The 13912-nt window shown below is 36.7% G+C and overlaps 1 protein-coding gene across 13 annotated transcripts in view; it reads left to right on the plus strand.

Annotated features, from left to right (window-relative positions):
- The window catches only part of Osbpl6 (oxysterol binding protein like 6), a 198714-nt gene that overhangs the window by 143998 nt on the left and 40804 nt on the right, over window positions 1-13912 (plus strand). For 8 of the 13 annotated variants that reach the window (XM_074071170.1, XM_074071169.1, XM_074071166.1 and 5 more), the window contains 7 exons: window positions 907-1029; window positions 3786-3839; window positions 4926-5039; window positions 5153-5323; window positions 7725-7857; window positions 11034-11137; window positions 11678-11770. In XM_074071170.1, the coding sequence (XP_073927271.1) occupies window positions 907-1029; window positions 3786-3839; window positions 4926-5039; window positions 5153-5323; window positions 7725-7857; window positions 11034-11137; window positions 11678-11770 (792 nt within the window). The remainder of the gene's footprint in view (window positions 1-906; window positions 1030-3785; window positions 3840-4925; window positions 5040-5152; window positions 5324-7724; window positions 7858-11033; window positions 11138-11677; window positions 11771-13912) is intronic. The other 5 variants (XM_020157015.2, XM_020157020.2, XM_020157021.2 and 2 more) reach the window with 2 other exon arrangements.

Genomic DNA, 13912 nt, shown 5'->3' on the forward strand with positions numbered 1-13912 from the left:
AAAAAGGGCTGATAGAATGGCTCAAGTGGTAGCATGGCTGCCTAGCAAGTACAAGGCCCTGAGTCCAACCCTCAATACTATCCCCTCCAAAAAAGAACTAAGTTAATAGATAAGTAAAGCATGTCTTATAAAAGAGTAAATGTGATTTACTCAGTTTTTAACAGGATGGGATTGTAGACTCTAGAATCACAGTTCTTTTGTTTTTTAGGTTTTATTTTGTTTTAATTTTTGTTGCTGGAGATTGAACTCAGGGCCTCCCACATGCTCTATCAGTGAGTTATCCCCAGCTCTAGAATGCAGATTCTTGCCTTGCGGCCTAATTCTCTTTCCACAGGCTCCCAAGGGGGAATGTATCTTGGAAAGCCTGGACTTCTTAGTGTATATTTGGCGAGGGAGGCATTTCATGCACACTTTGAGCTGCTATATCAAGAGTAAGCAACCACAGCACTGTTTTTCTGTATCAGTAGCAGGTTATGAGCCACATTAGGGTGCTGCAGGCTTCCTATTTCTACATAAAAAGCCGATCTGTACACTAATTGAACATTTGTCATCAAAAGTCTTATTTTAAAACTTTAAAGTTCCTCGGTGCTCAGAAATTAACTCCCAGGGGGCAAAAATGGTTTTAAGCATTCTGAAGACAAGTAATCAAAACTCTTTTCCACCCCAAGTAGACAAAGTGGCCCCAGTGAATCTCTGATGGACCCCGAATGCCTCCAGATCTATCTGAGAAATTCGTTTTAATTCAGTTAAAAGTGCATAGCTGCATTTGATGTTACAATTTGCTCCAGAATGTCATTCATACTTCTGCAGGTCGAGTGCTGCTTCAAAAGCAACTTCTACTTAAGAATTTGCTTTAAGTGTGTCATTAACCACAGAAAAATATGTGGTTTGTTTTTCTTTTCTCAGGAAGCTGACAGCTGGGAAATTATAGAAGGGCTAAAAATAGGCCAAACTAATGTCCAGAAACCAGACAAACATGAGGGATTTATGCTGAAGAAAAGAAAATGGCCTTTAAAAGGCTGGCACAAGGTAACGTTTTTATCAGATTCAAGTTCAGATCATCTTCTCAGGGAGGATCTTACTTGATATTATTAGATGGGGAGCCAAGGCTGTTATTTGTATAAAACTAATTTTAAGGCCTTATTTTAACCATATGAGTTACAATCTCAGATCTACTTGAATCTGGAATATTCATATGGAAGGAAAAAATATTTTATATGATATTGAAATGCAAATTATACATATTACTGTCTAACCTACTTTTTCACTGAAATTAGTATGGCTGTGTTCTCATAAAATTTTTTTTAAATATAGAATATTTTTAAATGCAAGCATATATCAACTGTATAGATTTTTATTTCCCGTTATTAAACCAGTTTCTTATTGATGATATTTAGGACTTGTCTAATTTTTATTACTGTTAGATGTTATGATGGATATCTTTATAATAGAATACTCTTTAATTCCTTGGGATAAATTCCTACAGTTGCTGTTACCAGTACAAACTAAATTTGAAAAATTACTGGTTCTAGAAGTTTGTTTATTGCCACTTAAAACAGTCTATTCTTCGCTCCCCTCCCAACATCCTTTTTTATCTCCTGGTTTTAATTAGGGAGAACATGTTTTTTGCTGCACTGTTATAATTACCTGACTAGCAGGAATACTGTGGCCCTCACTGGACATGTTGGGACATGCCTGTGGTCCCAACTACTTGTAAGGTAGAGGCAGGAGGGTCATTTGAGTGCATGAGTTTATGAGATCCTGTCTCCAAAAATAATTCTGTGGTGCTAAGAAGGAGGCAGTTCTCTTCCATGTTCACTATAAGCCCTGTGGTAGACAGTTTATTGTGGTCTTCAGCATTAATGCAAAAGCAAGTTCATCTACATACCACCTCTTCTGATGAGTCTCAAAACAGATGGGTCTGTCACCCTGAACGACTGGGTGGTGGCTGCTCGCTGCCTCCAAACAGGGAGGTTATGAATTCTAACTTCCTTGAAGAAACATTTTATTCAGTTTAAGGAAAAGACTTAAGAATGACCAGTTGGGAAACATTGCCTCAATTCCCTGTCCCCGAAGGTGGAATGAAAACAGGTCAATGGGGCTGTAAGTAGTAGCCCTTTCCCTTTTAGAAACTGTCTCCTTATCTCAACTAGCAAAAATCCTTGTTCCTTCCTATTATTGCTTATACTCTCTCTTCAACAAAATTAGAGATAAGGGCAAAATAGTTTCTGCCGGGGTATCGAGGGAGTGGGGAGGGAGAAGTAGGGGACAGGGTAGGTGGTAAGGCAGGGGATGGAGGGAGGGGGAAGAAATGACTCAAGCATTGTATGCACATATGAATAATAAAAAAAAAATAGAAACTGTCTCTCTGGAACCTGCAATACTATACCAATCCCAGGGATCTCCCTCCACCGTTCTTTCTTGAATTTTGGCCAGCCGATGATCCTTTCTAGGACCACTTTTGCCTTTCATTCTGACTTTGCATTTTCTTCAGTCAGTGGCCTTGCTAAGCTCTTTGCTGCGACATCCTGTAAGTTATCCGGGCTAAAATTCTTTGATAGATAGAAATTTTTAGCAAAAAGAGGTCAAAAAAATACATTTTTTTAGCAAAGTGCTAGCTTTAGCACTCAGTTCACGATTCAGCAAAACTGGCTGTGGTTCCTCAACTTTCTGGACAATGCCTTTGAACATATTGCTGCATAAATAATAGGTGGGGTTCCCTCGAAATTGCCTCTTCTCGTGATCTCTAATACCACCATATATAGATTCAAGCATCAGCCCATTTGACTGCCCAGGTTACAGGCAATTGAATAATTGATTGTTTTTCAATATGGAGATTCTTTCTTCTGGTACTTATTTCCTTGTTGTCCCCCAGAATTTGAAAAAAAGGAATTACAGTGGCATTTTGTGAGTTCTAGGCAGGGTGTCCCCTCCCCCCAGCTGATTGCCTACAACCTCAGCAACTAAGAGTTCTTCAGTAACATAAGAACTTTCCAGCAGAGTAATCTCACAGAGAGGGAGTACTCCCTATAGCTACAGAACTAGAGGAGGGGACCGCCCGTGATGTGATTGGGTCCTGGAGCTATTTTTTCTTTTGTGAACTGGCCACAAAAGGGAAATGAACAGCAGAGAGTCTCTCCCCTGCCCCATTTTACCCTTAGTGTAATTTGGAAATAACTTTTTATCTCTTTTACAAATAGCAAATGCAAGTGGAATAATTGGAAAATATAAGCTAAGGCTTATATTACTAAGGCTGCTTAAACTTTCTAGGTAACTTGTTAATGAATCTAATCTTCTGGCTTGTGTAATGGGGCATAAACATTTTTTAGAAAGTATCCATAGTATTCAGGGGAAATTTAGGAGTTACCTCCAGGGTGAAAAGTTCCCAGTAGAATTTTGTAGAATTCACAGAATTGCCATGATCATCTTATCCAGGTTATTTTCATTTTTTTCTAATGAACATCTCAATGTGGTTCCTTCCGAAAGTTTTAACTGTAGGCCCTGAGATTCCCCCTTGTTAAGATAAACTATGGTGAAAAGACCCCGTCTCTATTGGGTTATCTGTTTAAAAAAAAAAAATAGTATAGTCCTTGTAGCACAAACTCTAGAGCTCTAATCTCCTTACCATTTAATGTTACTGACCGTGGCCAGGTGCACTTGTGTTCATACGTTAAAATGACCAAATGTATTAATTACTAAATTCCAAGCAACTTTAGACTGACTTTTGTAAATGTTTTGTGTAATTCAAACTACAGGCAGTAACTAGGGGTGTTTGGTTCTTGCAGCGTTTTTTTGTCCTGGATAATGGAATGTTAAAGTATTCAAAGGCACCACTTGATGTAAGTAGCACACAGGACATGTTGCAAAGATTGCTTTAGAATTCTCCTTGAAGTGAGTAAACACTGTAATTGTACAAAGCACTGTGCCCTAGTTACCAGTGTTTACCAGGTATAGTGCATGTCTATACCTGTGATATTTGATGAGCTACCAAGCCTGCATGTTCCAGAGAAGGTGTATTTTACGCTTATATTCAAGATAGCATAAAATCTCAAACTAGTGCATGAAGATTTCATTTAGCTGTTAAAAACAGAAGTTTCAACCTAAAACTGACACATTAATAAAATCACCCTTTCTCTTTTGGAGAGAAGACACAAATAATCTTTTTTTTTTTTTTTGTAACTCTGCTTTATGTGCTTTTTGAGATTTAAAGCAATCTTAATTGTTGTCCATGTCCTTTTAAAAGCTGTCTTTTGGACTTCATTTCTATTTCATGCATCCTTTTATTTGGAGATTCTAACTAATATTGTTCCAAACTATTTTCATTTAATATATAAAGTAGTAGTTTGCATGCAAAACTGGTAAGTTCTCTCCTTATTGTGGTATAGGAAATATAGAAATAACCAAGGTCTCAGATTTCAGTTTTGTCCCCATCTCTTGCCATTGAAACGGCTATATCCTTAATCAGGAGGTGGCATCCATGAGGAGCTAGCTGGTCCCTACTCTCTGGTCCCAGCTCCCCAATTCTGCACTAGCAGATGTCTTCCAGATGACTATTCATGGATGTTGTGAGTCATAGGTCAAAATTGACTACAGTTATTTTAGGAACCATTGAAGTTGTCTTTTTAAGGGGACATAGGCTGTGCGGTCTAGAATTATGAAGAATTGGCATTATTGGTTATGCCAAAAATAAGAATAAGATGGATAGTATCACATATTGAAATTGGTGTGAAGTCATAGCAATTTCAACTATCCTTGGTTTAAGAATCTTAACCTCAAAACTTTAGTCATTTTCTCTTTATTAAAGATGTGTTATAATCCACTTCCCATAAATAAGTTAAAAATTACCTTGAGCTCACTTCAGTTCATTATAGAAACACATCAGACCATATGACCTTCCAACCTACTTACACTTCTTTTGATTTCAGATTCAAAAAGGGAAGGTCCATGGGAGCATAGATGTCGGACTGTCAGTCATGTCAATTAAAAAGAAAGCTCGGAGGATAGACCTTGACACTGAAGAGCACATCTATCATTTGAAGGTGAAATTGCTTTTCAACAGCTTCTCTGACATTAGCAGGGAAATAATTTGCCTGCAACCGTGTAGACAGGAGATTGGTTTCCCAGTTACCTTCTCCTCATGATCGTGTTTCAGGTAAAATCCCAGGACTGGTTTGATGCTTGGGTCTCCAAACTGCGCCATCACCGGTTATACCGTCAGAATGAAATTGTGAGATCGCCAAGAGATGCTAGTTTTCACATATTTCCTGCAACCTCTACAGCTGAGTCTTCCCCAGCTGCTAATGTTTCTGTTGTGGATGGAAAGGTAGGACTTTGGTCATAAAAAAAATCACCCTGGAAATTGCTTAGAAAATTACGCAAAAACATCAACATATCTCATTTGAAAATACCAGAAAGAGGTTTATAAACTGACACTCAGAAGACAACAGTGACATTGGCATCAAAGTTAATTACAAGTGCAGTCAGAAGTGAGGATCAGCAAAAACATTATCATTATTTTTCCTATTAAATAGGACTACATTCTATTTAATGTGGCTTTGCAGAAATAGTGGGAAGTAAAGCAAGCATTTATCTCATCAACATCTAGAAATCAGGTACCTTTTTAGTTGGTAATAAAATGACTACACAGTTCTGAAAATGAAACTTGCTTTCCCACCTTGAGCAATAATATATCCATGACTCAGAGAAAAGCTGGTAAATACTCTCATGAAGTCAATGCTAGTAAGCTGGAGAATATAACAAATCATATAACCAGTAGTCTGTTCCATTGACCAGGTACTGTGTGAAGCATTTGGCATTCACTCATCTCCATCTTTCATATAGCCAAAGATCAGAGGCAATCAGTAATGGCTATGCCATTTTAGAACTGGTCTCCACATTTCTGGTTTCAAAACCACTACCCTTTTCATTATAACAGGTGCCAGGCAAGGGAGGCTGAAGTTGTTCTTTGAGCTGAAGTAAAAGTACATTTTCTATGTTGCGAAAAAGCTAGAGGTATTTCCTGTTTAAAAGCCGATGTTACTTTGATTTAGTAATTAAGGTCCCTGCAACCTGGCCACGTGGCATTGGCAAGGGGTAGTCCAGCTTCACACTTGGCACCTGAAGTTAAGGACAGAGAGCTCCTGCAGGATTGGGTTTGAGAACATTTCAGCAGAGATTCTGCTTTCTGTTTTCTTCCACAGAAGTGATGTAATAACTAGGTCCGTGTTTCTTTTGAAAAGCACTGGGAAACCTCATTAAGAAACAGCAAGACTAACTAAACCAGATTTAGTGCAACATTACTGTATTCAGTTTTTGTCATTTCAGTGGAAATTACTTAAATAATTTTCATTGTAACTCATTAATTATATTTCACAAGGCTCTCAAACCTTGGTTGCCGTCTTGCTATGGACTTTTTAATTACTTTGTTCTTAGGGCTGGGGTAACCCTAATGCCAACCAGTTCTCAAATACTAGGAAGTTGGAGGACTAGAAATTTGGGAACTTACAGATTCCCAAGATAGAATACAAGTTTCTGTGGGCCACCTGTGTTCTCCCCACAGGATAAAACAAATCCTAGCATTAGTCCAAATTAAATGAAAAATGTATCCCAAATGGATCTGTAGAAATGAATGAATTTTTAATTCTTTGTTTTTTCCGGCTACTGCCTATACATCTGGTACCAAGTATTGATAAAAGATGCATTATTTTTATCCCTTGTCTTACTTATCAAATAACTTGGGTGATATCTGAGAATGGTGAACTGAAACCAGTCCTCCCCACTGTTTGCCCTGGAACAAGAAAGCTCTTCAATTCTGGTTTTCAAAAATATCTATTTCTCTAGTTGCAAATGACATACTTGTAAGATCTCACTCAAGGAAAGATTTCCATTACATTTATGAAAAGGCAAAAGGAACTGAAAAGAGCTCTTTATCACTTTGCTTGCCTTCTACTTATCAAATTATGAGACTCCCAAATGTTGATTGATTAGTGGCCCTCTGTGGGTAATAAATAAGTCTGGGTTTGCTAAGTGTGTTCGTCATTCACTTCATAATGATTTAGAAGAGACAAAATCAGTGGTAATTGAATATTAAAGTCAAATATGGAATTTTAAAGTTATTTTGGCTTCTTGGAACATAAGTTTCTGTTTAGTTCACTGAATTTTTATTGCACTCATCCTACTATCTACATATTTCATACAACTTTAATTCACATAAAATCCTTTTAATGGAAATTCTATCAGCTATATAGAATGATTTGGCAAGATTGCCTTTTAATGTAATTTTTGGTGTATATTCAAAGTATTGCAAGGCTGCTTGCTGGTATATAATGGATTTGGGAATCATATGGCTGACCAGAGCTGAAGATGACCACAGGCACAGAGATCTTTTGGAAAGGAAGGCCTTAAATCATGAGTTAGGTGTATCACAATAAGGATACTGTCAAATATAACTGAACAATTTAAAATTAAGTTTAAAATGATTACAAATTTGAGCTGGCAGGTCCTTGTGAGTATGAGACTCAAAATACTTGGAACATTATCTCCTTCATTGAATGATGGAACTGGCAACTTAGTAAGGGTACTGTTATTGTTTATGAATTTTGCCCAAGATACTTTTTCCATATTTGAATGCATCCTTTATTCCATTCTCTTTAGTGTCACTTTGAGGATACCTGTACTTTCTAACAAAGTAACCATATGCTTCATCTCTGTTTTATTTGTTGTAGGTGCAGCCAAACAGCTTTCCATGGCAGTCCCCTTTGCCATGTAGCAATAGCCTCCCTGCGACCTGCACGACTGGCCAAAGCAAAGTGGCAGCCTGGCTGCAGGACTCAGAAGAAATGGACAGGTGTGCAGAAGGTTAGTTCTTGCCCATGTATCAGAAGAAGCCTGAGACCAAAGCCAAACTAAACCAGAACGCACAATATAAATACATTGCCATTGTTTTTTCTTTTCTTATTTTTATTAGTGTGTTAATTGTCCAAAAGTGGTTCACTGTGATATGTCCATATGTGCAGATAATGTACTTTTCATCTTTCTTGCACCCTTCCCCCACTTTTTAAACAATTTTAATGGGTTTCATTATTGTATGTTCATACATGCATGTGAAGTACTTCAGTTATATTTACACATACTCCATCACCCTTTCCTTTCACCCTCCCTGCTCCCATGGGTCGTCCCCCGCCCGCAGATGGTCCCCATCTTAGACTTGTATCATACATTTCTTTTTTAAGTCTATTGTTCTCCATTCCATGACCTGGGCTTATTATCTGCTAGTTTTTCTGCACCCTCACAACACATGAATCTGAGTTTTGTCCTTATCTAGACCTCTACCTGTTTCAGCCTTCCCTCCTGATCTCTTTACCAGTTCCCTCTGGCTTCCTTCACCCTCCACCCTCAACCCTGGAAAGCCCTCCACCCATACTCCTGGACTCTGCTATGCCCTCCTCTCTAGGTCCCTTGCCCAGCTGCCTTCTCTGCTGCTGTCTTATTTACGAACAAGTGTGTGTTTCCTGATGACATAGAGATAAACAGCACAATTCCAATGTGCTGCATCTTTCCCTGTTGGTGATGTTTCACTATGGATCAGTTTTTAAATATTCTGAATATTCTGCCATCTCTGAGTCACTTAATCTCTCACCTTCTTCCTTGTGATCAGCCAGAGCACATTAACCCAAACTTGATCCACAGGCCACTTCCACTCTGAGACAGTTTTTATCTCATCTCCAAAGCTAAGAAGAACAAGGGCAATGTAGAGAGTATTTTATAGAACTCAGTGGATTATTTATTAAATCATTTTGAGATGATTGTCAGGATTAATATTTTTTATAGTTTTTCTTTTATAGGATTATAATAAAAGTAGATGTTAGGTAACTATTTGATGTTCTTACTTTGAAAAAAATTAAAATTTGCCAATCTGTGTCAGCCTCCCAATCAAAAAAAGAAAATGTGTTTCACCCACTAGTATGTGCATCCAAAGTCTGCAGCATTTTTACCAGCCTTAAGACACCCACTTCCCAAACTTAATCTCTCTGTGAAACTAGGATATATTAAGAGGAATTTTATGTTCATAATCATATCCAGCTGCCATTCCATTAAAAGATTTTCCTTGGATATACTCACCAAACACTCCTACGGTGTGGTAGCTTCAGGCTGACTTCACTCTCCAAGAACTCTGGCAGGTTTCCACAGCAGTGATTCTTGAGCCTCTCCTGGGAAACTTAGGTACAGAGAAGTTCTTCCCTTGACCCACTTCCCATGGCAAGTAAAGTAGAGCTTGGGTTCAAACTTGGGCGTACTGACTACAGAGCACAGGTTTGAACTTGTCTTGCTGTTGTTTCAGTTGGATCTTTGCTGAGGGTCGGAACAGCACCCAGACTTCCTGTCTCTGTCAGTACTGCTGTCATAACCACCCCTGCAAGCCCTCATCCCTTTTCATCCAACAGAGACAGTCCTGTTATTTCTTTGAAAGCACCCCCTCACCCTTCCCTCTGATCTACCTTTTTTTTGAATTATACTCCTGTACTTCTGACTTAGGCCATGGTGGTCACACAGCCTCCTGACTGGTTTATCCATCTCAGTCTCTTCTCTGGGGCTTCATTCCTCTCAGAGGCTCATGGGAAATTACTACTCTTGAACCTGTGTGCATGTCAGCACTTAGAATTATTCTGTCACATTCAGTCTTGAGACACAGTTATTGCTGTTATCCCCACTTTGTAGCTGAGGAAAGTAAAATGCATAAAGGTTCAGAAATTTACCCACGGTTATCTAGTTGCCCTGAGGGAGGCAACTACCAGCCAACCCACATTTAACTAACCCTAAAGCCAATTCTTTGTCCATTGTATAGTGTTCCCTCAAGACTGTTAGTTCTTAAAATAGCTTTTATGCAAAAACCCTTCAGTTATTCTCCATTGGCTCTGGGGCATTTGTCCAAACTGCTTAGCCTAGCGTTTAGCATTTAGCAAGCCAGGATTCTGGCCCTAGATACCCTTTCAACCTTGCCTTCCGTAGACTCAACCAAGCTGCTATTGCATGAACATATTTGTATATCACTCCCTGCATGCCTTTGGGCAGGTTGCTCCTCCCAACCTGAAGTGCCCTCTCTATTCTTCCCTACCTTTCTGTTTTGCTGAAATCTTTCCATCAATCTCCCTGCCCAGAAAAATGTCCACTCTCTTATGTCTATTCTTATGCCCCAAAACAACAGTTGCCCTCCCTTTTCTAATATCCTATAGCATTTTTTAAAAAAACCTATATTGATAGTTTGCCATAGAGAGTGCCTAATATTGAGATTAGTTGCATTTCAAAAGTAAGAATGCTTCTTGCGTATTTCATTGGTTGTGTTTCGAAAGATCCCTTATAAACCCATTGTATATCTGATGTATAGTTCTGATACTTAAAGTACCTGGCAATTCCTCGGTCTGGCTTATACTAGTCCAGACCTTAAATACATAGGGAAACTTTTTGGCTCTTGGAACATACTTTTTCCGTGAAGATAAAATGTTAAATTAGTTAATGCAATGTCTCAGATGTTAAAGAAATCATTCATCGCAACATTGTTAGTGAGCTAAATTATAAATATTTTAACTGATTTTGTATTCCATTCTGTTTTTGTGAACCTTACTTTGATTCCACCCAAATTCCATACAACCACCTTGTAAACTATTTTAGAGAAACAGATAGGACCTTAAAAATATAACTTACAAACTGCAGAAGTTCCCTTGAGTGTATTTCCCATGTTACAAAAGCCATGAGGGCAGGAAAGTAATCACACACAATTTGACTGGGATTTTTATGACATCCATGCTAAGAGCCATTAATTAGTAAGAATGGGCTTTGAAATCATCTAATCAATTGTTTTACAGTTACAAACCAGAGAGTGGTCTGCTTTGTTTCCCTTGCTAATACCACCATCCTATAAACCTGGATCTGCCTAATCATATTTGCATAATGTGGATTACTAGGTCCTTTTTTATTACAGTCATCACATGACATCCTTGCCCAATTCTAACATTTTTATTTCTGATTTTTAATAGATCTTGCACATTGCCAATCAAACCTGGTGGAACTTAGCAAACTCCTGCAAAATTTGGAGATACTTCAGAGAACTCAGTCAGCACCTAACTTCACTGATATGCAGGTAAACATATGTCTGCCCCTGGTAAAAACTTAAGATGTAAACATGTAATCTATTGATCATTCTATGGATAGAAAGCTGATGCTTAAAGGGACATAAGCATAATAAAGACAGTTTATATTCTAGACTTATTCTTAATATTTTTGAATCTTGGTGTCATTGTGTTAAGTAAAATGACTTTTTAAAAAAAAGTTTAACATTTAAACACAGTACAGACTGTTATGCAAGCATACATCTAAATCATTCTCCATATTTCTGTTGCATTAGATCATGTCTTTGAAGGTATAGACTTCAGAATTATGATAATCTTTTCAGGTAGAAAAGATGTAGTCTCTAATTCTTTTTATTTCTCATATCAGAAAAATACCTTTTACAACTGAATTGTAAAAGTCTCTGCTTTCAATGTGATGACTTCTGTCCAGCTGGTTAGCTTTGAGATTCTAACATGATTCTTCACTAACTTGCTGTGCTCTTTGTCTGTGTGTGTATCATCTGTGTGAATTTAATAATTCTTTGTTGCTTTTAACTATTTGTATAATGTAGGCTAACTGTGTAGATATTTCAAAGAAAGACAAGCGGGTCACAAGACGCTGGAGAACAAAAAGTGTCAGCAAAGATACAAAAATACAACTGCAGGTACAGCTTTTACTTCTCCTTCCTTTATGTTTTCATTTACTTTAAAGTGTTGGTCCTTATATATTAGTTCATAGGTGTTAGATTGAGAGAATAGCTTAGGTGTTAAATTGAGAGAATAACTTAGCTACTTTAAAGTCAGCGCTTTTCAAACAGTTGTATTATCCAAAATAGTAGAAAATCGTATTTATTTTACTTGGGCATAAATGAAAAGAATTTGAAAGAAAGGTTAAAATTATATAATATGGCTTCAGAGTAGCATTTTCATTCTCAATTATAGTCTTGGAACCATTAAAACTTATTTTAACAAAAAGTCACCCTTAAAAATCTAAACTAGAAAGCCTGTAAGCTCATTTATATATACTAGATGTTAAAAAAGCCTTTTATGTGTGAGTTTTGTCCAAATTTTTATCTATAAAGAAAAAAAGAAAGCCATATATTAAGAAATCAACAAACTTGGGTTCTAGTATAATCGATAATTCTCTGGCTATGTATTCTTATGCACTTCTCTTCAATTTTCTGGACTTCCATTTGTTCCTGGGTAAAGTGATGGAGTTAGTTTAAGGAACCCTAAATTCCCTTTCAACTCTAAAATTCTATATTTCTACAAACATAGGTAGTATTTGTCCTGTAAAAAAGCACTTTAAAATCTGTACTTAATGGTGCATGATAAATTTACTTGAAATTTATTTGAAATAATTTTTTCATTTGAAATAAGTAGTTCTAAAATTTTAAAGTAAGATTCTGTTAGGTTATTGCATTGCAGTGATACAAAATATGATAAATGACTAAAACCTTCTGTGTTGTAAATCTTATTACTTTCAAATCCTTAAATTCAAATCTCTACTAGCCTAATCTTAGCTGTATATTATAATGATTCTTTTACTGCATAGTCAAAATTTGACTTATGATTTGGCTTTTCTTAAAATTAAGCTACAAAAGTTTATATTTTAACATAAAGGTAAAAAGAACTGCTTTTCAGAATTCCTCAGTTTTTTCTGATTAACAGAATAATCCTCTTCTAATTCTAACTACTTTAATAACATTCCTTGTATTCTATCCTAAACGTGTAAATAACACATGTGTAAATAACTGTTACTTTGCTTGCTAATTTGATGTGTTTAAAAATAAATTTTCATAAGCACTAAATATCCATTTTTATTTATAACATCTATATCCTATGAATACAGTTTTGTGTATTCTTTTGTTCCGTATGTTTTTGTATGTTTTTCCTTCTGTTCATAAAATTAGCACTGTAGGGACAAATATGCCAAATAATTTCACAAGAAAATTACCTAAAAATTGCCTTTGGCCATTTCATTTGTTTTGAGCTTCTGATTGTCTAGGCTTTTTTTTTAAAGCTTGGTGAATCTGATTCTCATAGTCAGAAAAAAACCATTTTTATAAATAAAAAAATCCTTTAAAATGATTGAAGAAAGCTAGCGTCATAAGAACATACACATTTGTAAATAGATTTAATTTCAGTCTTTTTTTATGAGACATACCACTGGACAGATTCCCATCTATATCTGTAGTCTTGTGTGAACTACTGGCTCTCAGCAAGTGTGATGCAATGCCCCTGGCTGCCTGCTGTGGCTAGAAAAGCCCACCACAAACCTACATTTCTCCATTTTTTTCTGTAGGAAACAATGCATATGTAACTATGCTTCCTAGACACAGGTTGTGCTTTTAAATGTGCAAAGAAATTATGAAGATTTTTTTTGAGTCATCAGAAGAAATTTTCAAAAAGCAGGAAAACATTGTCCATTTATACTTCGGTCACAACTTGCTTTTAAATTTGTTATTTATGCTATTTTGCTTCATTTTTATTTTGCCAAAGAATAACAGAAGTGACTCTTGTAATTCTTGTTTAGCTATTTTTTAGCAGAATTAAAATAATGCCATCCATATTCAGAGAAAACTTTGCCTTTTCAAAATGGACAGGTGTAGTTCAACTTTAGTAGAAACAAATAAATTTTGGGTGGCAGAAATCTATTAGTAACTCCTAGAAAAAGTCCACTTCCACTTGCACTTAAACAAAAGATACCATAGGCTGAAATGCTGTGGACTTTGGTACCATCCTTGGACCTTTTTGCTTGCTCAAAATGCTCATTCTCAATGACTAGGAAATTTCTTACATCCACA

This window comes from Castor canadensis, chromosome 4, assembly GCF_047511655.1.
Source record: "Castor canadensis chromosome 4, mCasCan1.hap1v2, whole genome shotgun sequence".
Lineage (NCBI taxonomy): Eukaryota > Metazoa > Chordata > Mammalia > Rodentia > Castoridae > Castor > Castor canadensis.